A 25,909-nucleotide genomic window follows, 5' to 3' on the forward strand; every position below is an offset into this window, starting at 1 on the left:
TGTGCCGATTGCTCTGCAATGCAAACTGCCAGAGAATGATGGCTATTATATTAGCATTATAAGTAGGGTGGGCTCAGGGAGGGGGAGGAGGAGATTTAGGCTACATATAAATCACTTGACGGCAGTTCCGCGTTAAGTCCACCCGCTTTTCTTCCTTAACCTGCACAGTTCAGAGCAGAGCAACCTGCCACTCATTTCCAAACCAGTCGCATTTATTTTGTTATTTTGCCCATCTCTATCTTCCCGGGAGAAAGGGCTGTCTCACATTAAGGATGTCCCTGATAGATGCTGGCTTCCGTAGCTGATGTGATTCATGAGGCTACAGATGGATTGTAATATGGTTAGTTATTTTGCAACGAGAGCAGGATAAAAACCGCAGTACAAGCCCTGAGCAGCACTCCCACAAAGGCATCGAGGTCTGATTAATTTATTTATTTGCTCCCCAGGACTGCTGAGCACCATGGTGCACCAGCACTCGGTGCTTTGGAAAGGCCATTTAGGGCGATTACTTATTTATTTGCAGCGGATCCCGCGCCGGGCGCAGAGCGCTCTGAGCACATCACGAGGACGGTCCATGCTCCAAGGAGCTCCCGCTCCGAGGACTCGCTGGTGGAAAGAGGTCACGGGAAGGAGAATAACAATAGGCCATTTATATACAATTTATATGCAAGACAAATTGATTCATGATAGGCAGCCCAGCAGGAGCGGGTCTTTAAGAGGGACTCTAAAGGCAGGGGAGAGGCCCTGGTGATTTTGCAATGAATCCGCAGGGGAGTGGAGCTAAACTGGGGTCCTCGTGCCTTTGTGTGCCATCCTGTGTCATGGGTCCCATAAACGAGTGATGCCCAAGTTTCTGCTGCTGTTGAAAAATGCTGCCATGCCACGGCAGCCTGCAAGAATATGGTTTTGCATGAGATTGACACCTCGGAGTTTTGCCTAAAAAGGTAAAAAAAAAAAAAAGAAAAAAAAAGGAAAAAAAAAAAAAGGGTGTGTGTGTGAAGGAATCTAAGAGACCCAAACCAGACTTGCTAAGGGAGAACAAAAGGGCTGTTGCTGCCTTCTCTTCCCCAGTAACCCCTTGGGGACAAGATGCAGCTACGCGTCCCCATCGTGTCCAGTCCTCTCCCAACAAGCATCTTGTCGAGGAAAAGAGAAATCACTGTTGCTTGTTGTTTCATCCTCAGGCCTATGTGCTTTGTGAAGCAACTGGAGATCCCTCAGTACGGAAGCTACCGGCCCAACATGGTCCCAGCAACCCCCCGGGCCAACCTGGCCAAGGAGCTGGAGAAGTACTCCAAGGTCACCTTCGATTATGCAAGTTTTGATGCTCAGGTTTTTGGCAAACGCATGCTTGCCCCAAAGATTCAGACTAGCGAAACCTCACCTAAAGCCTTTAAATGTAAGTTGGGAGCAGGGATGGGCCGGGTTTTGCGTTTTCTGCCTTTCTCAGCGTATTGCGAGGCTCTTGGGATCATGACTTTGGGGTGATGAGTTGCTAGATCCCTCCTGCTACTGTGAAGCAGGGGGAGAAATGGGGATGAGGGAGGTTGAGGTGCGTCCTGTGGCGTGTACGGGGTGGGGAGAGGAGCCCGTGGCTGCTGGTAAAGCTTTGCTTGGGGGAGAGTTGCTTTGGCTTTGGGAAGAATTGCATTGAGTGGTGGGAACATTAATCTGAGCGATGTCTCTAGGTGGGATAAGTTACACAGTTGTCCTCAGTCGGTCCCTGTTGCTTTGCAGTTCATATCTATTGATCTGTCTTTCCTCATCTAGCTAAATGGATTACAGTTTTCTTCTCTTCCATCTTATATATGACCCACTCCATCCATTTGTCTTCTCTGCTGTGCTCTGCTCTCCATGTCTGCTACCTATCGATCACCCACCTCCTATTTCCCAGCTCTTTCCTATCGTAGCCACCCACCTCTGCTCTGTACCGAGGACCTAGCACTGGTTACAACACTGTGCAATGAAAGCGTGGGTGAAAATGAAATGGCTAAATAAACCCTCAGGGGCTGGGCTGTCAGGAGCAGGAGGGAAGCTGCATGGGGAGACAGCCAGCCGCAGACTGATGTTAAACCTCTCCCTTCCCTTTGACACCAAATGTGTACCTGAAGACATCTTTTTGAGGGGGGGGAAAAAAAGAAAGAAAGATTTAGGAGCCCAGTTTGCAGAAGTCAGCAGCCTCAAGGGGGCTTTCTGTCTGGCTAATCCCACTTCCACAATCCTGTTTAATCCTGATGCAGCTGCTCTCTAAAAAGTGCTCGTACTTGAAAGCATCCCGGTTGTTGCACTACAATGGAAGCGCCCTTTATTACAGTACTAAATCTGTAAAGGATCAGACAATGAAATTGGATGGAGGCCAGAGAGCACAACTGCCACTGTCATCCTGGGTTAGGGCTGATGGAAAAGTAATTTGTTTCCCAGCACAAGTGATTCTCTTGCTGAATAGATTGTGTTATTTGCAATATTAGCAAAGAATTTTCAGGGTAATTGTACTGACAAAAATAATTCCAGCAGACCCACTAGGATAATCCTTTCTATTTTTTCTCATCACTTATTTTACTAATTTGCTGATTGCGAGTCTATTAGTGGTAGAAATACTTACGAAATGGAAAAGCATCGCTGAGCCTACGGTGTGAAATTGAAATTGGCATCTCACGATCCTGGATATTGTCAGGTTGGGCTGGCAAACACCCGCACCCCGCCGCAAAGACATGGATTAAACCGGACTTGAAAACAAGCAGCCATACACAAGAATACCCATTTGGGCAAACCTCCAATGAGTTAATCAAAGCGACAAGATGAATATGATTGCCAATCATAGCAGGGAAATCTGTTCCTTTCACTGAGAACTTATTTTAAAGAGATCTTCATCCAGAGGGATTTATATTCCCCTGCATGTGTGTGCATAACTCCCATTAATGTCAATATGCATTATATACGCACACAACGAGGAAGAAAGCAGTCCTCGGGAAGATTAGCATTTTATAGTGTCTTATATTACGAGTTTGTAATGGAAATAATGAAATCGCTTTGCTCTGTAGCCGCATCAACCAAGGCTGTCTTGCTGCTTTGCCATCATCAGGCCAAAGCTTATGAATCTTCCCCGGGTGAGACTCCCACTGAAGGGGGGATGTTTTCCCCAAAAAAGGGCATTGTGAAATGAATTAAGAATTTTAAGATTTTGCTAATTGATCCAGAATACAATCCTGTGACCGTTCAAAGTCAGATGATCCCCTGTTTGCACCCACTGAAACTACTGACTTCAGAGGGACTCTGTGTGGGTCAGGGCTCTCCTAAGTGGGACCAGGTTCAAGATTGGGGCAAGTTTTATTGTGGGTTAACCCTGGGAAATACTCTCTCCTCTTTCATAGGGTGTAAAGAGAAATTGCATCTCCAGGATCGCACTGCTGCATGCTGTGGCATACAGTAACAGTGTAGTGTCGCGGCCATGTGCGGCTGTGTACTAAATCCTGTTATTCAGGGATATTTAAATCATATGTCAGCTGTCAGAAAATCCATATTTCACTGGTGTCATCATCGGAAGCTCGTATTTCATGGCCATGGTTTTGCTATTAATGTAATTTTTTAAATTGTAAGTTTTCAAATGTGCTACAAGAAATCTCCCTGTAAGTCAGCTCTGCAGATAAGTTATGAACATAAGGAGAACAATAAAAAAAGAGCCAGGAAGCTTTTCTAAGCTGTCTCTTTTAACTGCTTCCACCGAGGAGTAACTTTAATGAAGAAAAGCACTCATGTTTTGGGGACTTGATGGCAGAGTCAGTTAATGAGTTAAGTTTTCACACTGAGAAACCATCACACAAGTTGCAGCCGGCACTGCTCCTATTGCATGTCCCCAGCAACGAAACAGCCCGTGGCTTGGTGATAACCACAGGTTGCCACTGGAACCACTAATACGTTAGCTGTGTCATACTGACTTAACCTCTCACCGCTGCCCGTGCCGGTTATACATTAGCCTTGTGTTGTTCCTTCTCTTTTTATTCCAGCCAAACCTTTTCCAAAGGCCTCTTCCCCCAGCCACAGCCCCTCCAGCAGTTACGTGAAGAGCACTTCATCTTCCTCCACAGGCTTCGACTACTCCCATGACGCCGAGGCTGCGCACATGGCTGCCACTGCCATCCTCAACCTCTCCACCCGCTGCTGGGAAATGCCAGAGAATCTCAGCACGAAGCAGCAAGAGGCCCCCGGCAAGGTGAGCCAAGCGTGCCCGGGGCCACCGCTCCAGCACACAGGGGAGGGGGTTAAGACTTCAAGTTTAGGATGGGAGAAATACCTTTTTTTACCCTTCCTTTCATTTTAATCTTTAAATATAGAGGGAATGCAGACACTCATCATATATCACCCTTTCACTCCCCGTTTTGGGTGATGCAGTTTGGAAGAGGTAGTCTTGGCTCTTGGTGTTAGGGAAATGCATCATGGTTCAAATTACCCATCTGAGATGAGAATCGTTCCTGAGCAGAGTCTCAGGGCTGGTTTCAGTTGCTCACTGGTCTGTATCTGATGCCATTTGAAATTCCCCAGTTGCGTCTAGGCTAACCTCCAGCTATATTTTTCAGAGGAACACAGGTTTTCCAGAAGTCCCACGTTGCATCCCCAGCCTTGAGCAGATGTCATAGATGCCATGGGGCATCTTAAACGGCACTAGATGCCTTTGTTCAAGCAACTGAGTCAAAATGCCACATTGCTGGCAGCGGGGGAGTGCATTTGCATGGCACGTTTCTGAAAATTTTTATGAAAGAGCATCCCTTTCCATTCAGTTCCTTCAAACTGACTGTGGAGAGGATGGGACATAAATAACCTGCCCCCCGCACTGCAAAAGACAAATGGGGACAAGGTCCCCATAGGGAATTGCTGGCAGATGCTAACGTTGGGCATGTTTCCAACCTTCCAGTCCATGGACATTGAGGTGGATGAAAATGGGACTCTGGACTTGAGTATGAACAAGCACCGCAAACGGGAGAGCACCTTTCCCAGCAGCAGCAGCTGCAGCAGTAGTCCCAGCATGAAGTCCCCGGATGTGTCCCAGCGCCAAAACAGCACCAGTGCCACGAGCAGCACCATGACCTCCCCCCAGTCCAGCCAGACCTCCCGCCAGGATGAATGGGATGGGCCCATTGACTACACTAAACCAAACCGTCAGCGGGAAGAGGAGCCAGAAGAGGTGAGCCGTGACTCTTGTTTAAATAACACCTCATGGGGGGTTGAATGCCGTGTTTGCTTGCACAGTTGTCTTATTTTCTCCCAGAACCGCTAGTTTGCCCTTTGAGCCTAGGAGAGAAGTATTATTAGCTCCGTCAGTGCTACCAGACATTAGCTGCGGACAGTCAGGCAGCAGGCAGATGCTCTTGGATCTGTTGGAGTGCTCTTGCTAAGGAAGAACCCACCACTTGCATTGTCCTGGGTCTGCAGTGCTTTCTTCGTTGTAAATCCTTTCAGCTCATTTGCACCAGTGGTGCTTCCGGTGATGTCCCCTGGGACGATTTATATCTGCCATTAGCAGATGTCACTAACATTAATCCTTGCAGGAGGGGGAACCCAGCCATTACCTCCCGGCTGGGGTGAGTGTCCTGGCACTGGAAGCAACGCACTGCCTCTCTGCCCATGGGAGGCAGGTGCTGCTGAGGATGAGTATGGGGGAATTGCACTGATCTTCATCCCTTCAAGACCTTGGGAGAGCCAGGTGTAAATCCCTGTACAGACATGTTTTACACATTTCTCCTATGAAAAGGGGAAATTACAGACTATTGGATCTCTGGTTTGGGTACTGCGAGGTGCTTGCAAAGGGCTCAGGAGTGTTGGCAATGCTGCACTAACTGGGATGAACCTGGGATCCTTTCCCACCACGGCTCAGCAGCAATGACCACCACTACAACCACCTTTTCTTGCAGTCAGAGCCTGCCGCTCACTCTTTTGCCTCCTCGGAAGCTGATGAGCAAGAAGTGTCAGAGGAAAACTTTGAAGAACGAAAATACCCAGGGGAAGTTACTTTAACCAACTTCAAGCTTAAATTTCTCTCCAAGGACATCAAGAAAGAGCTGCTCACGTAAGTCCTGCTTTCTTGTCTTTTCCTTCAAAATGTACAAAATATGTACCCAGGACAGCCAGGCTAGTAGGAGAAAAAAAATTATTAGCAAATACATTTTAAAATCAGAAGCATAGTTCCCTTACTGTGATTGGGCTTATCTAAGTGGTTCAAATAAAAACTCAAAGAGAAACTCTTTTCTCACACAACTTCAGATCGAGACAAAATACATTCCTGTATGGCCTAGAAACTCTGTGGTGATGAAGGGAACTTTCTGGGGAGCTTGGTGCTCTAAGGATTCATGGACAGGACTGTGGACACATCTTTGCAGGGCCTGATTTCCCTGGTATTTTCCTGCAAGAATGTTTCTGGCACAGTGATGGAGCCTGCCCAATCTCCTGCCCCCTTGTTTTGGGTGATGCTGTGGAACCAAGAGCAACCAAGAGATCTCAGTACCTTCTTGATGGGGGTGTCGAACCTCAAGGTGCCTTGTTGGGAAGGCAGGACTTGTTGGCTGCTTAATGTAGAGTGAACTAGAGCTGCAGTAAGATTGCATCTTACATTGGAGAGAGATCTTAACCAAACTCACATCTGCATATTCATGGCATTGGGTGGGGGAAAATACAGACCCAGGTCTATTCTATTAGATGGAGTATTGCTCTGCATCCACAGCGATCCCCCAAACTAATGGTTAATGTTTAGAGTCTGACCCAAATGCTGCAGCTTGGTCCTGGCTCTGATCTAATGGCAGGTCGGATCAGTGTGGAGGTTGCGATGGGGAGGCCTCCCCTCCCACGCGTCCCGGCAGATCTGCTCTGTGTGGGCCTGTGCGTCTGACTTTCCCGTATGTTAAACAGGGAAGAGTCGGTGGGGATCGTTTTGCTGACCTTATACAACGCAGCTCGTTATTTGGCTACGCAAGCAGACAGGCGGGGAGGAGGTCCGTGGGGGCAGAGCAGAAGCAGCATCTTCCCTAAATGAGCAAAGCACAGACCAGCTGCCCTATGCAAGCTCTAAAGGCTTTTTAAAAACCCACCAGCGATGTGAATAGCAATTTCTGAGGTAGAGCCCTGAAGTCTTCCTGTGTTCTAATTGTATTAGGAGGGTAGAGAAATTTCCTAAATGGAAACAGCCCTGGAATAAATAAATGGTGTCGTGGGCAGCCCCGAGCCTTCTCTCTCCCCATTTAGCATCCTTGTTCCTTTGTGGCCCAAGGGCTGTAATGAATTAGCTGTAGTTAACTCAGAAGCAGACCTGCCCGCTGTGCCTGTTTGATGCTCCGTGTCTGGGTGTAGTTCTTGGGCCGTTTCCAGGCACTGATGGCAGTCGCTGTGAAGGTGTTCCTCACCTCTGTCTTCTCATCGTCCTCCTGTTGACGCACGAGTGGGTACCACATAGCGATACATCACTGCTGCTTGAACATCTTCACATCGCTGCTGGCTCTAGAGCTCACAGCGTTTGTGTGGGTGTTGTGGATGTGAAGAGGACTCAAGGGTGCACAGGGAATAGCTGCGTCCCCAAGACTCAACCCGCCAGGCCAAACTGTCCCAGGACATCCCTGCTCTCCAGTATACCCCCGGCCTCGGGCAGGCAGGGCACGACTGTGCCGGAGCCTCACTGCTCATGCACAAACTGGATTTTATTCCCTGGACACCGAGAAGGGACGGCACCTTTTCCCATCGCCTGTGCACGTGCAATTCGCGGGGGAGGCCATGGAGAGGGACGGGTGGGAAATGCAGCCCGGCGAAGGCAGCAGGTGGGACGTGGCAGCTTCTGCCTGTCCTCAATTTAGGAGCCCCCAGGCACATGAGTCAAAGGTTACTTTTATTCCCTTTCTGGAGTGAACAGTGTTTTCAAGCTTTTCATTGCAGCTATTAAAAAATAAAAAAAAATAATTCAGAAAGCTGAAATCTGACACTTTCAGGGAATAAGCTGATTCCTGCAGCCAGAGCTTCAATATTGCAAAAATCATCCAAACTGGTAGCACCGAGACAGGCTTTAAGTCTTCCACTGCCACTGAGCAAACCAAGCAACTAAATATTCTGAACACTTTCTGCACATCTGACACAAATTTTTTCAATTTTTTCAAAATTTTTTCAGGATCCTTGCTATCTTTTGGGAACAGTAAAGGGAGCTGAAAGGGATACATCTGGTTTATTTGCATGCAAACATACAAACACATGCTGAGGTCCGATGGAAGGAGCCGGTGTAAGGGATCTGGCAGTGGGGCTGGGCTGAGCCCCCCCACCCCGTGCAGACAGACCCTGGGGGGGGCTCAGCTGGCTTTGCAGATCCGTGGCTCCCGGTGAATCCATTCCTTTCCAGCACTTACACTCGTTGTTGTTGTTGTTGCGCAGTTGCCCGACCCCAGGCTGTGATGGCAGCGGACACATAACGGGAAACTATGCCTCTCACCGCAGGTGGGTTGACCTTTTTTCATGGTTTAGACTCTAAAGACAACTTTTTTTTTTCTTTTAGTATATTTTTTGACCATGTGGATAGTTTGGTTCTGTTTCCTCCCCACCTTCTGTTGCCCCTCTCCCTCCCCCCCACCCGGCCCTTTTTCTTTTTCCTTTTTTCCTTTTTTTTTTTTTTTTTTTTTTGCTTATCCAGATATTCCATCTCTTCTCTTTCAGCCTTTCTGGTTGTCCTCTTGCTGACAAGAGCCTCAGAAACCTCATGGCTGCCCACTCTGCTGACCTCAAGTATGTTTGCGCTCAACTTGGAACTTTTTTTTCTTTTTTTTCCACCCTTTTTTCTCTCTTTCCCCTCCCTGCCCCCCTTCCTCTTGCTCTGCTTTTTCTTTCCCATCCCCTCCCTTCTCCTTTCAAAGAGCCGATCAAAATCTGCCTGCGAGGAGCTCTGGTGGAGTCCAGCCTCCAGCTGCCACGTTGGGAAGAGTCAACGTCATGGAGCAAGGCTTATTTTGGGGAGGGGGGAATCACGACAGCAATCAGAAATAACCTGGACCCCTGGCAGGTTTCCTTTGGGAACTGCAGAAATGTGCTATTTTCTTTTTTTTATTTGGCACCTTTTCCCAAGCTGTTGTTCCCTAGTTTGTGCCATAACCCTTTTCATTCAATGTTTTTGTGTGGCTCCCAAATAATCCAAAGCCTCGATACAGGCACATGCTTTAGTATTGGGTAGAAACACAGCTGGGAAAATACCACCAGGACATATTGGAGCTAACTCTTTTGGAGAACCCGGGATGTCAATTTTATGCTAAATTTTAGAGGTCGTTCGGGATGCAGCAACAGAGGTTCCTATTAATTTCAATGGGAGGGAGTGAAAGAGGGAGCAAGCAAACGCTTGGTGAGGCTGGATCCTGAGCCAGTGGCAAAGGGCTCACGGACACCCAGATTTCTTTGTTCCCATTTCTGCTCCTGATGGGAGCAGCCCGGTCTTCACATTTTCCTTCAAGTATCTTCATCTGAAACCTGTTTTCAGCTTTGCTGCTGTCTTCCTAAAGCTCCTCATTTTCACTAGCTTATTCTTCACAAGGTGTCCAAAATTCTCTCTTAGGTTGCCTCCCCTAAAGAAAGGTGTAATAGAAATTGTACTTAAAATAGATGGAGACACTGGGGGGATCTGAACCCTCCTCCACCCAACCTGCATCTTTGGGGAAAAGCTAATTGTGATTTTTTTTTTTTTTCCAACATCACTTCCATGGAGCCAGCCTATTTTTGGAGGCTGATTCTCCTCTGAGCTCCCTGCTTTGCTGATTATTTAGATACTGAGATATTCATAACTATAACTGAAGAGCCCCTACTGAGAATAAGGCCTCATGGAGGACTTCACATTGCATAGGGTCGTCATAAAAAAAAAAAAAAAAAAAAAAAAAGTCCTGTGTCCTGTCTGCAATCAGTGATGCTTGGAGCCATAGAAAGAGAGTTGGGTGGGAGGGATCCCCTTGGTCATTAAGGTGGTCAGTAAAACCCCAAATCCCATTTTGGTGGCCTGGAGGTCAGTGTGGGTCCGGAACTGCTCTGCACCCCACTACTGATGTGGGTGCTGGTGCCAGGAAAAACTGTTTTTTAACCATCTGCTCCTTATCACAGAGGTGAAAAAAGTAGCTGGATTAGCTGATATTAATAGAATATGCTAGTGGATGGAAAGGACTCACATGATTAGCGCTAAGTACACTTAATCATGCATTATAGACGATATACATTTTGAAAGAACCTCTTAAGAGAGCTTTGCTGAACTGGTGTTTCTCCAACAGCCTTAAAGAATAGACCAGAGATCAGGCAATTAGCGTTAAAGATATTAAAAGCTCTCAGGAACAGTGCCTGTTTCCAGTAAGGGCCCGGAGAAAAAGTGAACAGGGTCGTTCCTGAGACCAAGCATCATGCTGAGCATTGCTATGCAGCGTCCCCTGCTCCCCTCGGGAATCCCATGTCAGCACTTTTTTCAAAATACTATGTAAAACAGGAGACTTCTGGCTAAAACAAAGCTTTTTAATGCTATTTCCCAAGTACTGCTTTTTTTTTTTTCCTCTGTCCTGGTGAGGATGGGAGCAGAGGAGGGAGGAAGGGAAGAGGATTTGGAGATATTACAGATACCGCAGTCGTAGCTTTTCACAACTTCAGATAAGGCCATGTTGGTGTTTCTATTATAAATTCTATTTCAGGGGTTAATATCCCTGATATAAAAAAAAAATAGCTCCAGGCTGGAACATGCAATAAAAGGTCTCTGTCGGTATGATTTGTCTCCAGATAATTAAAAATAAAAATCAAATCACTTCTCTCCCCTCTTTAGAAGTCCTGAAAGGCAAAAGGAGTTCGGTGTTAGTGTTTTCATAATTTCATCCCACCCTGAAGCTAGAACAACAAAGAAATAGTTTTGTTTTCTATTTTAACAGTGTATAACAGGGAAATGTCACAGTCATCTCCTAAACCTGTACTTTCTGAATGAGTTAGAGAATTTGCACTCTCATTGAGGTCCTGCTGGATGTGTCCCTTCTCTTACTGCACTGGACCTACGTGCATTTATGTTTTCCTGGGTCTGAGCAGGCTGAGCCTTGGTCCTGACTTAGTCTTCCTGCCACCCTTCTGGGACCAGGACATATTCCTGCTCTCCCACCCTGGGTGAGGTGCCAATTTTTTTGCCAACGGAGACTATTCAATAACCCACAAATGCCAAACCCTCCCTCAGAGCTGGTGCAAAGGGGAGAATTTTGATATTTTCTGAAAAAAAAAAAAAAAAGATTACTTTCTAAAAGGCTATTTTCCAAGCCCCAAAACTAAAGTCATCTGTGGAAATCATTGCTCCACTGACTCTCAGGTGCCAAAGCACCCTGGCTATACCATTGCCCACATCAGGCATGAGCCTTCCCAAAGGCTTTGGCCTCGGAGGCTGCCCGTGCACCACCACATGTGGCCCATCAGTTCACCAGGATGTCCTGGAGACACTGAGCATTGACACATCAATCCCTGCTCTGCTGCGGGGTACCACCAACCAGTGGTACCAAACCAGGCACCGGTGGCTCTAAAAATGGGGATTGAGAAAGTGGGGACACAGCAAAATCCTCCTCACAATGAGAAAAGGCACTCTGCAAGCTTGCAACCATGCTGTGAGCTTTGCTGGCTCCGGCTCAGAAGCGAGCGGCTGAGCATCTCCCGCTTGTCCCGCGGCAGCACCGTGGATTTCCTCCCCCTGTCCTAATCGCTTGACTCACACAGCCCTGGCTAATTGGCAGACTGGCGCACACGTCCTCGGCAAGGACTCCTTGCCTCTCTTCTTTGTCCCCATGACAACTTTTATGTCTGCCGCGTCACCTACAGCATTTGGAGCAGATCTTTGTGCTCGTGGTACTTCGTATCCCCTCACCTTTCTCGCTTCTGCGCCCTTAATGATGCGGTGCTTAACTCATGCCATTATCTTTGCTGCCACTCAGTAGGGCTCACAGCCCCTGCGAGCCTTTGTGCAGGTTTGTGTGATCACAGAAGCATTCTGAGGCTTTGCTTTCAATCATGTCCCAGAGCGCTGGATGCTTACCTTCAAACCCATGATCATGGCTGCATCTTCAAAGACCCCTTTGTAACGGCAGCGGCTGAGGACTGAGGGGCAGATTTTGCATCAAAGCACCAAAAGCTGCTGGTGCACCATGCTTGGTGACCTGGTGATCCTCAGCCCGAGGCCCCACAGGAAGCTGCTCCCCTGCAGAACCCCCATCCTCTGCCCATGGTGTTACAGAAGGAGAAGACCTGAGGTTAACCTAACCTTTTTCCTCCTATTTCTTCGTTACTTCCCATTACAGTTTTTGACTCTGAGGACCCTCCTGTGGTGAGGCGTTCGTTTTCCCTCAGTGAGATTAGTTGCCCACCAAGTCACCCAGACTTCAGCCGAGATCTTCTGTTGCACTTCCACTTCGTGGTGGCCAAGGTGGCCCCGGAGGAGAAAGCTCGGCCAAGTTGTCCAGAGTTGTAGGCTGTTTTTCTGGTTTATTTTCTGGATCGTATCTGCTGCCTCCTTACATCTTCCTCAGGAAGATGGACACTGTCCTGGAGGTCTTTTTTTTGACTCATTATCATCTCCTGAGCTGTCCCCTTTGTGAGTGTGGGGACAGAGGCTGGGACCCGCATCCCTCTGCCGGAGAACAGCCACCCACCGTGCTCCCAACATCCTCATCTCTTCCCACCGACATTCCTCTCCAGCGCCGACATTGTGCAGCGATGCATCGACTTTGGTGCTGCGGATGTTACGGACCAGACCTTGTTCTTATGGAAGGAGAAGGGGCAGGAAGAAAAAACCTGCTTCTCTGTTGATGGTCCCTATGTTTCTCTTTGAAATGAGCTGTTGCAAAGTGCCGATCCCCTGCTCGCATCCCCAGGCTAATCTGAGCATCCCTTTCCTCCGCAGGTGCCCTACTCCTGGTTGTGATGGCTCTGGTCACATAACAGGAAATTATGCATCACATAGAAGGTAAGATCTCCCTTAAATTATTTTCTCTGTAGCCTCTTTCTGTTGGTTTTTTTTTTCCCCTTGCAGTGGGCAGAGTTGTAAAGTTCTGAATAAAACATTAATGTTACTGACAACTGAAGCCTATTTTCATCTCTTTAATCTGACTTCTCTTTTTTTTTTTTTTTGATGTTTCCAGCATCTGATTAGAAGCTCCCTTCAACAGAATAAAAGACAAAGGGTCAGATTTTAGCTGATGCAATGTTCCTGTTAATAATGCTACCTATTTATGACTTCTATTATCACTTTAGAGCATTAATAGCAGAGATCTGAGCCTTCTGTTTCAACAATTCCATTAAACATCGCAGGCTGTTAGCAGATATCTTCTTATCTAGACACCATTAATTACTGTCCATCTCCCTCAATTTTTTATTTTTTTTCCTCCTGACTTCTCCTCGTGATGTGAAACTGCAAAACGAGAGAGATCAAAAACACTGTGCGAAATTCAAGGGAAAGATGACTGAAGCGGGGGAATAGCAAATGCAGTGATTCTGCCAGTGAGACAGGCCTTTCTTCTCTTTTTAACCACAGTCTGTCAGGCTGCCCTCGTGCCAAGAAAAGTGGGATCAAGATCACCCCGACAAAGGATGATAAAGAAGACCCAGAGCTGATGAAGTAAGTCTGGAGAAAACTCCTGAGCAGACCCTTTCACTCGATCCCCTTTGCCTCGCACAGATTTACGCAGGGGAGCATCATCCATCCTACGTCCCAAAAATGGTGGTGTAATTTTGAAACTTGATTGGAAAATCAAGAGGTGGAGGAAGTAATGGTGTATTTTTTCTTATTTGTTTCTGTGGATGTTGAAGGTAGGCTGGTAGGGCATGAGCAGTTCCTCCCCTACCTGTGCTTTATATAATTCATGGAAAAACCATCAGTGTTGTAAATGAGGGTAAAAACCCACAGTCAAGAGAAATGTTGCAGGTTTTTGGGCAGCAATGGGCACTGGTGGGCTTGTTCAACTCCCAGGAACACAGCAGAAATAGAAACTATGCAGCACCAAGTTGGGTCAGGATCTGGTAACCCTGAATAAGACGCGTTTTGTAGAGTCTGTGCCATGGTTGAATATTCAAAGGGAACTGAAAAAGCCTTTCTCTGCTGCCTCGGGCTGAATTTTTCAAAACATTCCAGGGGGTTTATTCCTACTGGGAACAGAGATTTTAAATCCCTTAGTCCACCTCAGGAGCTTTCATTTGCTGTGAAATCCATTTGTCCTGACTTTTAGCAAGCCCGAGCATCACAGGCTCAGTGTTCTGACGTGGGTTTTGGGGTCTGTATCTCAATCCCTTGCACAGCTACAGGACATCAAAGCCTTTAGAGCAGGGCTGGGGTCAGCACTGACTCCTGCGTCCTATTTTTTGTTAACCCAGAGCATCCCCAGCCTTTCTGGAGCCCATCCACTAACCCTGCAACTGCAGGTGGAGGGAGGTAAAAAGAAACATGGAAAAACTTATCAACTCTCTCCACGAGTTTTTGGATGCCCAGGAGTGCTGCCATTTCTAGCCAAACCCCTTTGGCTCAGCAGACTGTCCCCAAATACATCTTTTTTCCCCCCATTTTAGCCCTAGGGCTGGTCCTGCCCTTGCAGAAGAGTGGAGGTGAATACCTCCACAGACCTGGATTTTACCGGAGTGGGAACCAGTGGGTGCGGAAGAGCCCCGCAGGGGCTGAGGGAAACTGGGATGCGCCAGCTGGGGGAAGGACCTTTAAGAAAAAGATATTTGAGCCATCTGCTCTGTTCTTACTCCTCAGTCTACAGGAAGGAAAGCCTCCCAGTTAAATGAGCTGTGTGATAATTAGCAGGAGTTAGTGGAGTTTATTAAAAATTAAGCAACCTACTTGAGAATCTGTGGGGAAAAAATCCTTTTTTGGCTCAAATCCACTAAATTATTGGTGGTATTGTACTGCCATTAACCAGTGATACAGCGAAGGAAAGGACAAGCAGCAAATGCTGTCATGCAACTGCCAACTGTTGCACGTTTGCTTCTTTTACCGCAGTCGGAGGCCCTCGGTTGGGAGGTCGCCCCTCTCCACATTTTCCCCAGGGAGATGTGTCCTGCAGGGCTGGGGAAGCCATGGCTTTGCTCATCCTTGCCTGCCCCATTTGGGGCTAGGACCAGTCGGGGATGTGCCAAGCGGCTCCTCCAGTGTGGTTTCTCTGCAAAGAGATTGCTTCCCAGTGCAAGAAGAAAGGGGTTTTTCTATGGCTGTTTTGTTACGGTGCAGCTGGTGCTTGCATAGGAACGTGGGACGAGCTGTCAGAGCATCCCCAGCAGGATGATGGTCCCTCCCGGCATCCTCACCAAGGGTTGGGTCTCTCCTCGTCCACCCTAAAGATGCAAATGCTGGGAAGCTAAAGCGACAACGAATGGGGTTGGAGCATCACCAGAGCTGGGATTTTCTGACTCCTAGAAAGCTGATGCTGTCCACCCCCAGACTGGCCTTGGAGGCTCGTTGTGGCTCTGCTGCTCCATCTGCAGCAGGACCATGAGTGCGGGTGCAGGCAGTGCCGGGTGGGCTGTGAGGACGTGAAGGTATCCCCCGACGTCCCACGGCATGGGCAGCAATCCCTGCTCCTCCAGTACACCCAGGAGGAGCAGAAGCTCCTCTGAGATGTGCAAAACACGGTACAACGATCCCTTCGCTGCCGCCTTCCCCCAGCCCTTGGAAAGCTCGTGTTCTGCCTCCCGCGGCAAGGTGCGCCTGGCGCGGGTTTGCGTAAAGCAGCTTTGGCTCTAAATCCATCCTCTGTCTGCGCCGAGCACCACTTGGAACCCGGCCGAGTTTTGCACATCGTCACTGAGGAGAAAGTCATTTAGTCCCTGTTGGTTTTGCTGTTCATCCTTCAAGTAATTTGCTACAGACATGATTGAACAGATCACCTCAACCTTCATCCCAGCCCAGGCATAAAACGGGAGCATCCACGGCTGCCTAATTGATCAAACACTACTGGTGCTTCTGTTAAATAATAATAATTTTAAAAAATATATTAAAAAAATGTCCAAGCCAGCTGTTTTGCACAATAAGGCTCTGGTTTATTTTTTAACAATGAAAGTGTAATGAAAGTTAAATTAACAGTGTAAAATATGTAACGGTTGGGCCGTAATGGCTGCATACTAAATGCTGGGGTTTGTCTCTTTCTCTCTCACTCTTTTTTTTTTCCCCCTCTCCTTTTCCTCCTGAGGATTCAGTAATTTGCTTGTGATCATATAAAAGCAATGATGTTATGAATTTACTGAGGATCCTGCTGGCAGGGATATTATAAGTGAATTGTGCTGCATTTGCAGCTGATTAAAATCAAGATCAGCATTTTTCAAATTATCTTGGGAAAAGGCTGGGTGTACAGCTCCCCCGTTCTGCTGTCATCTCCCTTTTGTACGAAATATAAACAATCAGGGTAATAATTTCTGCGGTGAAATGCAGCTTGCGATTTTTCAGGAGCAGCTCAGCAGCTATTTTGCTGGGGAAACTCAAAGTCCCTAACTGCTTTCAATCCGAGGATGTGGGGGTTATTTTTGCCACTTCTTACCTACTTCCACCTCCCCCTTTTTAGAGTAGCCTCCCTTGCGTAATAAAGTTTTAACTGTATTTATAATTGACTAGCATCTTTAAACAAATGCAAACCACAGCAGAAACCTTAATAGATACACCGGGCTTTGTCGAACGGCTGAATTTAGTGAGTACGCCATTAGGCGGGGAGTTTGCGAGCAGGGAGGAAAGAGGCGCCTTTGAGAGAGGCACCCATCCTCTCGGCAACTAGCACGAGTCGTGGCAGTGCCTCCATGACGGCCCTCGCAGCTCCTGTATGCTTTAACCGGCCACAAACGGCAGCAGAAGCGTGGGGGCGGGAGGGCTCGTGTGCCGGCTTGACGGTAATTCCCACTTTTATCCCCTTGCGAGCGCAGGCTGGTCTCTTCGGTAGCCGTGGGATGTGAACCAGGAGGAGGAGGCAAGCAGGACCATGCCGTGGCTGCAGGCTGAGTGGTGCCCCAGGGTTTATTTGTCCTGTCTGATGGGGTACAGGCTCAGAAACCCCCCGGATGCCCTCCTTGCAGGAGCAGGTTTGCAGCTTTTTGGTACGCAGGTTGCAGCCTGACCGGCTCCCAGGCCAGGGACTGGTTCCCGGGGAAGGGTTGTGTCCCCATGGGCACAGACAGTGCTCCCAGATTGCGTTGATCGTGCTAGTGCAGGGTGATAAAGTTGATGACCTTGGGCTCCTCAGCAGTAATGCCGGGCAGAGCTGGCTGTAAATGTGTGATGGTTCGGTGTGAGCGTCAGCCATGGGTGATGTTGGGATCCAAAGTCAGGCAGCCCAGCCTGCCGCCTTCACCCCGATGAGGCACCAAACACAGGGTTTGCGACACCACTGGGACCTGCTTTTGCTGCGAGCGTGAGTGTGATGTGACCTCTGCAGTCTTTCCCTCTTGCAGGATTTACCTTGGTTCTCTCTGGCCCTTTTGAAAGGGCAGTTGTAGCTTTGAATTTCCCATCCACCATTTCCATCAACCAAACATCTACCCCGTAAAGATGAGATCCCCAAACGTGAACGCTCTCTTCCCAGGCTTCCTCATTCCTGCTTATCCCTAATTTCCTTACGTCCCTCTTTGTTCCCATGCTGTAATTTTTGGTAATTCCCTGTGCCCAGGTGTCCGGTTCCTGGCTGCGTTGGGCTTGGACACATCAGCGGCAAATACGCCTCTCACCGGAGCGCATCAGGGTGCCCTCTCGCAGCCCGCAGGCAGAAGGAAGGATCGCTCAACGGCTCCTCATTTTCCTGGAAGTCGTTGAAGAATGAAGGCCCCACCTGTCCTACCCCAGGCTGTGATGGCTCCGGCCATGCCAACGGGAGCTTCCTCACTCACAGAAGGTAAATCGCAGGGTTGAAATCACTGGGAGCATGACAACATTGCCATGGACTAATCTACCTGCCTGTAGATGCTGCTTGAGCATCGTTCAGCTCTTCAAGCAAGGCTCAATAGCTGGTGCTTTTGATGCTGACCTCAGTCAGGTTGCTCCAAAGTTGGAGCTTTCTGCAGGGAAGAACATGCATAGTTGTTTTAATATTGCAATGATGAGATGATGTGGGTTGGGCAAAATCATGAAAATTGATAATATAACGCCCTTCCATGAGCAAGCCAGAACAGGACTTGGGCACCCCAAGCAGGGGGTTTTGACACCCAAACCAGCCAGACTCGTCTCACCTTCCTCACCTGTCATGCCCTCTCTTCTAGGAATCAATGTGTTTTTTAATCTGTGTTCAGAGAAAATTGCTCTTGCTTCATAAATGGGGAGTTTTGTGGCATTATTCATAAAGCAATTTCCTCTGTACCATAAAAAGCTTTTAGAAGAACTGTCTCACAGCATGAACTCCACCAAATGGTACGTGCTGCTGTTGGGAACATAAGCACCTATAAATACGGAGAGTGTATGAAACCCATTTTTACTTGCTTTTCAGTTTGTCAGGGTGTCCAAGAGCTACTTTCGCTGGGAAGAAAGGAAAACTCTCAGGGGATGAAATTCTCAACACAAAGTTCAAGACCAGCGATGGTAAGGATTTTCTCTCCTTTTGCCTTCCAGGTGTGTCAAGGTATTGAGCCCGTATATCTTTTTCTTTGCAGACTGGGGAGGTTTCAACAACTGAAATCTGGCCTCAGATTTGCAAGCTTATCATGTGCTACGAACACCCATTTCTCGGGTTGCTTGAATATTTGGCGTGGCACGGTACTGGCACTGCTCCCTGAGTGGCACACTGGGAGGGAGTAGGTGAAACGATAAAGGAGTTTCCATAGTGAAATTCCAGGCAAAAAGAATTAATGCTGAAATTAAGATGTCTTTTGAAATATTCACTGACATTTTTACAAATCCCTTGCAGTCATTCAGCGATTTTCACCTAGTCAGGGCTTTTAATCCTGCAGATATTTCTGGATCTGGAATTTTGTTAGCAATGGCACTTTGCATTTCCAGTACTATTACTGAGGTTTCTGTGGTATTTGACAAAGTTCAGGCATTTTACTTGAGTACTTAATATAGTTTGGAACCTATAAATACCTGCACTCTGCTAGAAATATCAGATGGCATCTTCCCAAATTCAGGACTGGGGAGAATGACCTGAGTTTTCAGGGCAATCAGCCTTGCAGGGTGCGTGGAGGTGCTGGACTCCAACCGCTATGCTGTCGTTGGCTTCTGCATTTACATATTGACCTATAAAGTATCGTTGAACTCTGATGCTAAAAACATTACTAAAAAATAAAAGAACAGGTGAGACGTGCATCCTGTTTAGAGGATGTAAAAGCAAAGGTGAGGACTTTGAGTGGTGATGTCTAAGCAACAGGATGGGCTCAGCAGGAAGCCCAACATTTTTGCTTTTCATGCAAGCATTTGTTGACTGCCCATGACTTCTCTCCTGCAGTTCTGGAGAACGATGAAGAGATCAAGCAGCTGAACAAGGAGATCAGTGAGCTGAACGAGTCCAACTCGGAGATGGAAGCGGCCATGGTGAAACTGCAGTCGCAGGTTTGTGTCCTCAGATGTGCGCCCGAGACGGGGGACACGTGGCCAAGCCCCTTGCGTGGGTGGTGGTGGGTGCCGTTGTGTGAGGGCTGGTAACCCTGCCGTGCTCCTTGCTCTGCAGATCTCCACCATGGAGAAGAACCTGAAGAACATTGAGGAGGAAAACAAAATCATAGAGGAGCAAAACGAAGCCCTGTTCCTGGAGCTCTCAGGGTTGAGCCAGGCTCTAATCCAAAGTCTTGCAAATATCCGCCTTCCGCACATGGTAAGAAACTTTTGGCAGCGCTCGCCCCAGCCGGCGTGATTGAGGGAGCTCTTCCAAACCCAATTCAAGATAAGGCTTATGTACAATTAAAGAGTGGGAGAATTTCTCTACATACACCTACGTGTCCTTTATAAGATCAGTACTTTTCCCTTATCTGTGAAGCTTGCATTGTATCTCCCTTTTGTTGTCATTTTCTGCTGATCTCCCTTTGTATCTATTGTTCTGTCTCATTACATCTGGGAGCATTATCACAAAATAGGAAACTTTATCAAGGGCACCCAGCGCCTTTTAGGCTAAGACAGCACAAGCAGAGATCAGGAGGGATTGGATTTCAACGTCAGAAAGATCTTACAGCTCCTATTGTAATGCAGGTAGTTTCAATTCAGTTTTGAATAGCTGGCAGCCAAAGAATAGCATTCTTAAAGAGAGTGTATTTTGTTTAATTTAACAAGGTCTAACAGCCCACAGCATGTTACCATAGAGTTACTGCAAAATGAAAAGACTGCATTAAAATAGTAAAACCACAAAAGGCTATTAATTACCTTCTCTCTATTCCCAGGAATGTAATTACTGTTGTCAAAACCAGGTGTGTGGAGGGGGGGCTTGTGTTGTTGGGGAAGTTGTCCTCTTACAACTCATAAAGACCATCGCAATGATCAGAGGAACGAGCTTTTGATTTATTTTTTCTGCCATCTTTTTTTTTTTTTTTTTTTTTTTTTGGGAATCCTTTTCATTGGGGTTTGTATTTAAATTCAGGCTGGTTGGAGGGAAGCCATCCTCCAGCAGAGCAGTTTTGGATAGTATTCACCCAGCTGCCTAACTGGCAGAAAACCGCTCGCTGAGTGCTTTTCTGTAAAGTGTTTGACACATAAAGGTCAAATAAACTGTTCAGCAAATATTTTTTCAAGGTTTCAGGCAACTCCAATTAAATAATGCCCACGAGACTCGTATGCTCATTTTATTCCTGTTCTTTTTCTTCCTTCTCCCTTTCTTTTTCCCCTATTAACTCCAAGTTAGATATTTGCAAGGTTTTCACAGTGCTCCTCAAAAGCAAAAGCTGTACCACAGGAGCAGCGTGCTGGTGTGGGCAGATGTGAGCCCAAGGTGACCGGGCTCCTGCCCTAACTTTGCCTTTGATTCCCTCTGTGATGCTTCAGCAGTCCCTGCCTCCTCTCGTCCTCCAGCCTTTCATTTCCATGGCTTATTTCTGCCTCAAGCCTGTCAAACTGCCTGCACACTCTTAACCTGATGCTGTTAATAGTTCCATGAGGCCAAAGCATAAAATTAAGGACCTGGTTAAGAACTGGCAGGATCGGGGGCTGCAGGATGAGTTTCCCATACGTACAGCACCGCGCACTAAAAGGCTCCGACGTTGAGACCTTTCGCTGTTGGCGCATACACAGATGATTAATTGCAAAGCAACATCTCAGCCTCTTCCTGCTCTAACACTAATGCTTTTATTTGGCTTTTTATTTGGCTGCAGGAGCCAATTAGTGAGCAGAACTTCGATGCATATGTGAACACGCTGACCGACATGTACACCAACCAGGAGTGCTACCAGAACCCGGAGAACAAGGACCTGCTGGAGAGCATCAAGCAAGCCGTCAAGGGCATCCAGGTTTAGTGCCGTGGGATGGAGACAAGCAAGCAAACGGACTGTAAGATGGAACTTTCCCTCCAAGTATTCAGGTTTACAAGTTAGAAAACTTGTTTAATGAATGAAAAAAAAAAAAAGAAAAAAAAAAGGACCAAAACGTAACCAAGAGGCCATTTCTGAGACGTGGAACCGATTGAACTCAATGTTCTCGTTTACTTAACTTTGGACCTTCTTGAGAGAAGTGGGATTTTTCTACCTGGACCATGAGGTAGATCAGGATGGAAGGTTAAATTCTCCAGTAGGCTGTGGGGCTTGGTAGCTGGTGAAGAGCAGGCATCTTTCATGAGTTGCCATGCTCTTGCAGAGTTGATCCAACGGTTAAAATGTTACAAGAACAGGGTCTTGTCTGATCCAAGACTAGCGTATGACTGGCTTAAACCCTCATGTTGTCTATGGTCGTATGTCCAGATCACCTACTCACACATGAATTATGTTCTGTGTTGCTACAAGTGCTGGAGCTGCAAGCTACCTGTAAATCTGAACCTGTGCTGGGCCTCCCAACCCCGAGGTGTTCAGATATCCACTGGGTATGGGAACTCTGAAGTATTATAAAGTAGCTTATTTTTATTTTCTGAAAGAAATCTGAAGAGCAGTTCTGGATCTCCAGTGGAAAGCGCAATGGAAAAAAGGTTCTCAGGGAAGCTTTTGGAGTTTGCAACTACAGTATTCCTTTGTCTGTCTTAAATATGAGAATAGCTATTATGAATAGGCCAATACCAGATATTTCATACAGAAGAATTCTTTAATGTGTCATGGTCCGGTGTATATGATTTTTTGGAAGTCTGATGACAGTTCTGGTTCTTTTCATTATTGTGATCATCCTTACAGTGGCGCAGTACTGCCAGTCCAGAGATCATACATCAATGCCAGAGAACATTTGAGATTGCGATGAACAAAAAAAAAAAAAAAAGAAAGAAACAAAAACCAACAAAAAGAGAGATGCTAACTGATGGCCAGCAAAGTGCTTGCCTACTGTGAATCAGTAGTTGATTTCTTACAGGTATCCACAGGGCAATGGGTATTTTTTGGTTTGGTGTTCTACATTTTGCGCGAAATAGCAGCGCAAGCGCCATTCTGCAAAAAAAAAAAAAAAAAAAAAGAAAAAAGAAAAAAAAAGAGTATTCAGGTATTGGGTATTCTTCCAAAGAAGCATTTTATAAGCAGCTCGGTACACGCAGCCCACTGTGCACTTAAAGAACAACTCCATGAATGTCTTTGCGACGCTGCTCCCCAGCACCTGCTCCATCGCGCGTGGAGCCGGCTGTCACCCGTGGGTTTGCTCTCCCCCACGTCCGCTCCCATCCGGAGCTCGCTGTCCTCCTGTTGCAAACACTTCGGAAGCAGAGGGGGGCAAACTTCCCCCCCAAAGGGGTCCCAGCGCGGGAAGCATCCACATCCTGCATCCCTCCCAGCGGTGGGGCGGGCAGAGCTGGGGAGGATTTTGCTGACCCATACTAAAGACAAGACTGTGGTGTCATTTTGAGCCCAATCCTGCAGATATTTAGGGCGTAATCCACGATTTCAGACAAGTCAGTGGAAAGGTTCCCAGTGACTGCAGCGGCCACTGGATCCGGCCTCGAAGCTCACGAGCGACTTGACTTGCCGGTTCCCCTGTTGAGTTCAATAGGGCAGCTGGTGCCCGTGGGTTTACTCACATGCTTAAGTGTTTGCAGGATCAGACTCCATGAGTTCACTTATTTTAGAACCCATTCCAAGTGCAAAAATACAAAAGAAAGGGAAAAAAAAAAAATAATTTGAGGTGTTAAAAACACAATGTTCTTAACATGTAAATAGAGTCCAAATTGATTGTGACTGCAATTCAGTTAGTATTTAAAAGTAGAGAAATTGCACTTCCTGGAAGAAAGAGAGGAAAAAAAAAAAAGTAGTTAGTTTAATTATCCTGTAAATTATTTAATTTTGGCAAGATGTATGTAATTTATATTTACAACACCTTATGTTAACTTTTTGCTATTTATTTAACTTTTTTATTTATTAATTTTATACTTATTTTAAACTGGACACCGCACCATAGAAAAGATAAAAGAAGCAAAAAAAAGTTAAAAATGAAAACTTTTGATCATAAAAAAATGATATTCCAAAAAAAAAAAGAAAAAAACCCCCTATCTACAACTCCTACTTGTAATTTTGATGCAACCAAGTTATTTTTTATATATTTTGTTATTTATTCTTTTAACGATGGGAATTTTTTTAAAGATATTTTATAACTGAGACATTTTGATAATTTTTTGGTTTGTTTTTTTGTGGGGACAGGGGCACGGGGGGAAGAGAGATTTTTTCAGTTTTTCTTTTCTTTTTCATTCATATTGTTTCAGGCACTGATAACAGGAAATGAAAATTCTGTATTTATTATTTATTTAATATTTAAGTCGGGAAAAAAAAAAGAACTGTGCTCTTGTATATTTATTTTGTCGTTTGTGTGTCGGTTATGTGATGACTGAGTACTTGTTTATGTGAAGGAATACTGTTAATATTTAAATAATAAAGAGTCACATTGAAAGTTATAGCAGGCTACATGTTATTCTGTGAAAACGAATACTGTGATCTACTTTCCTCAGGAAATGTATTTTGCAGACAGAACTTCTTTATGTACTGGCAGGGTTATTTCGTAATAAAACCCAGTTCTGTTTGTGACTTTAGTTCCTATGGTCTTTCTTCGAGCTGCTGCCAACATCCCCGGCGTGTCCCTGACGGGCTTTGTCCCCGCTCACGCACCGCGGCACGGAGGGTTGGCGTGTGTGGGTCCCCGCGGAGCTGCAGACTGCCCACCCCAAACTTGGCTCTCCCCACCTACTACACTGGGGGATTTAGGGGGAATTTAGGTTTGTGGTATCTCTGAAGGCTTTGAAGAATAAGGAGCTGTCACCCTCCGGCCAAGTGGGTGCCTAAAATCTCACTTGTCCCACGATGGGGAGAATCAAAACTCCAAGCACAGGTACGTGTGTATTTATTCGGTTGCTGGAGCCCCTGTCCCGAGGCAGGAGGGTTGCAGGCAGCGTTCCTCTGGGCAGGGCTCACACCCTGCACCCCCAGCACTCAGCATCCCTGGGATTTCATGGCCTCGTGCTCCCACAGGTGGTGTGCAAGTGTAGGAGATGCCATCGGGAGCGGTGCCGGAGATGGCAGCCCTGGGACGGGACGCAGAGATGGATGCTTTCCCCTCCTGGGTTTACAAAAAAGCCTCACCAAATTGATCTGTGAGGTTTTGCTAAAATGCTGGGATATGACTTGTTTTTGCTAACGAGGTTTCCTCACTTATATCTGCCTGGCCGCATTGTTCACAGATTACCTTCCTGGAAGAATGGAGTTTTTTCACTGCCAAGAGTTGATGTTTTGAAGCAGTGGCAAGGAAGAGCATTTCTCACCAGTCTCTGCGTTGGAGACGTCATTTCTGAAGTCACCGAAATTCAGTTTTGCTGTGCTGAAGCTGTAGCTTCCAAGGTGAAATAAGGTAAGGGACCTTCCCTCCACTCCCACTGCAGCCCCAGCTCCTGGCACAGGAGGTGTGCTGGGACACAAGCCATCCTGCCTTATCTTCATGTTGAGGCTTTGCTGCAGCACTCCTGGCTCTGCGGAAAGCAAGCGTTCCTCCTGCCTCTGCCGAGCTTCTTTTATCAGTGTCTGGCTCTCCTCTCTCTCTGAGCAGTCAGGTTTAGGACCTGCTCTGGGTCCCCTAGCCATGTGGTCCCAAACACCTGAGCAGAGACACCCTTGGGAGCGAGGACTGCTGGAAATCAAGCCCAGGAGCCATCTCAGTCCCAGGAGCTGTGGAGCACGAGCCCCAAGGACAAGCTCTCTTTGAGGCTTTGCTGAACACAACTTAGAGTCGATGGGGTTTTGTCCCCTCCACAAAGGGCTGCACATCTTAAAAGGAGAAAAGCAGGGTGACTCATGCAATGGTTCGCCTAAACTGGCTGGCATGTTGTTTTTCCGAAGGGCACATAATTGTTTTATGGGGGGGTTTCGCTCGACTTTGCACCGCCGAGCAGTTCCTTGTGCCAATATTTGATTATGATGATAGAGCTAATAGACATGCTCGCTTGTCCTTTCTTAACGAATTGGCTGTGCTGCATAATAGAGCGGTTAGATTTGTGTTAAATTGCAGCTTTGGGAGCCATCACTGTGAGATGTTATCTTCTCTGAACTGGCGTCCTTTATCGCAGGGAAGGGAATTGAATTGGTTTAAGATGGTACACTGTCAGTTTATAGGTGTGCTTAGGAGAGCTCTTAAGCCTCCAACATGTGTAGGGTGAGAGCTGAACAGCAGAGGAGAGCGCATCTTTTGCTTCAAAGATGCAAGGGGAAAGATTCTTGTTAGCATAGGGTTGTTTCTAAATACATCGATAAATCATTGACCAACGAGGGTGTCATTTGGCCTCACTGATGTCACTGTTAATTGATAAAAGCTGCTAACGACCATTCTCCTGCTCCAGTGGTACCTTCCACTTGTCAACATTTACGT

The 25,909-nt window shown here is 46.9% G+C and overlaps 1 protein-coding gene across 12 annotated transcripts in view; it reads left to right on the top strand.

Moving 5' to 3' along the window:
• Positions 1–23,292, top strand: part of MYT1 (myelin transcription factor 1) — a 68,248-nt gene extending 44,956 nt beyond the window's left edge. For 8 of the 12 annotated variants that reach the window (XM_054845936.1, XM_054845937.1, XM_054845939.1 and 5 more), the window contains 13 exons: positions 1,185–1,399; positions 4,005–4,210; positions 4,910–5,179; positions 5,907–6,061; positions 8,398–8,460; positions 8,677–8,745; positions 12,902–12,964; positions 13,532–13,615; positions 17,643–17,864; positions 18,453–18,544; positions 19,407–19,510; positions 19,629–19,772; positions 21,256–23,292. In XM_054845936.1, the coding sequence (XP_054701911.1) occupies positions 1,185–1,399; positions 4,005–4,210; positions 4,910–5,179; positions 5,907–6,061; positions 8,398–8,460; positions 8,677–8,745; positions 12,902–12,964; positions 13,532–13,615; positions 17,643–17,864; positions 18,453–18,544; positions 19,407–19,510; positions 19,629–19,772; positions 21,256–21,396 (1,828 nt within the window). In that variant the 3' untranslated portion in view covers positions 21,397–23,292. The remainder of the gene's footprint in view (positions 1–1,184; positions 1,400–4,004; positions 4,211–4,909; positions 5,180–5,906; positions 6,062–8,397; positions 8,461–8,676; positions 8,746–12,901; positions 12,965–13,531; positions 13,616–17,642; positions 17,865–18,452; positions 18,545–19,406; positions 19,511–19,628; positions 19,773–21,255) is intronic. The other 4 variants (XM_054845940.1, XM_054845942.1, XM_054845938.1 and 1 more) reach the window with 3 other exon arrangements.
• The last annotated feature ends 2,617 nt before the right edge of the window (positions 23,293–25,909 follow it).

Source organism: Grus americana, chromosome 17 (assembly GCF_028858705.1).
Source record: "Grus americana isolate bGruAme1 chromosome 17, bGruAme1.mat, whole genome shotgun sequence".
NCBI classification, from domain to species: Eukaryota; Metazoa; Chordata; class Aves; order Gruiformes; family Gruidae; genus Grus; species Grus americana.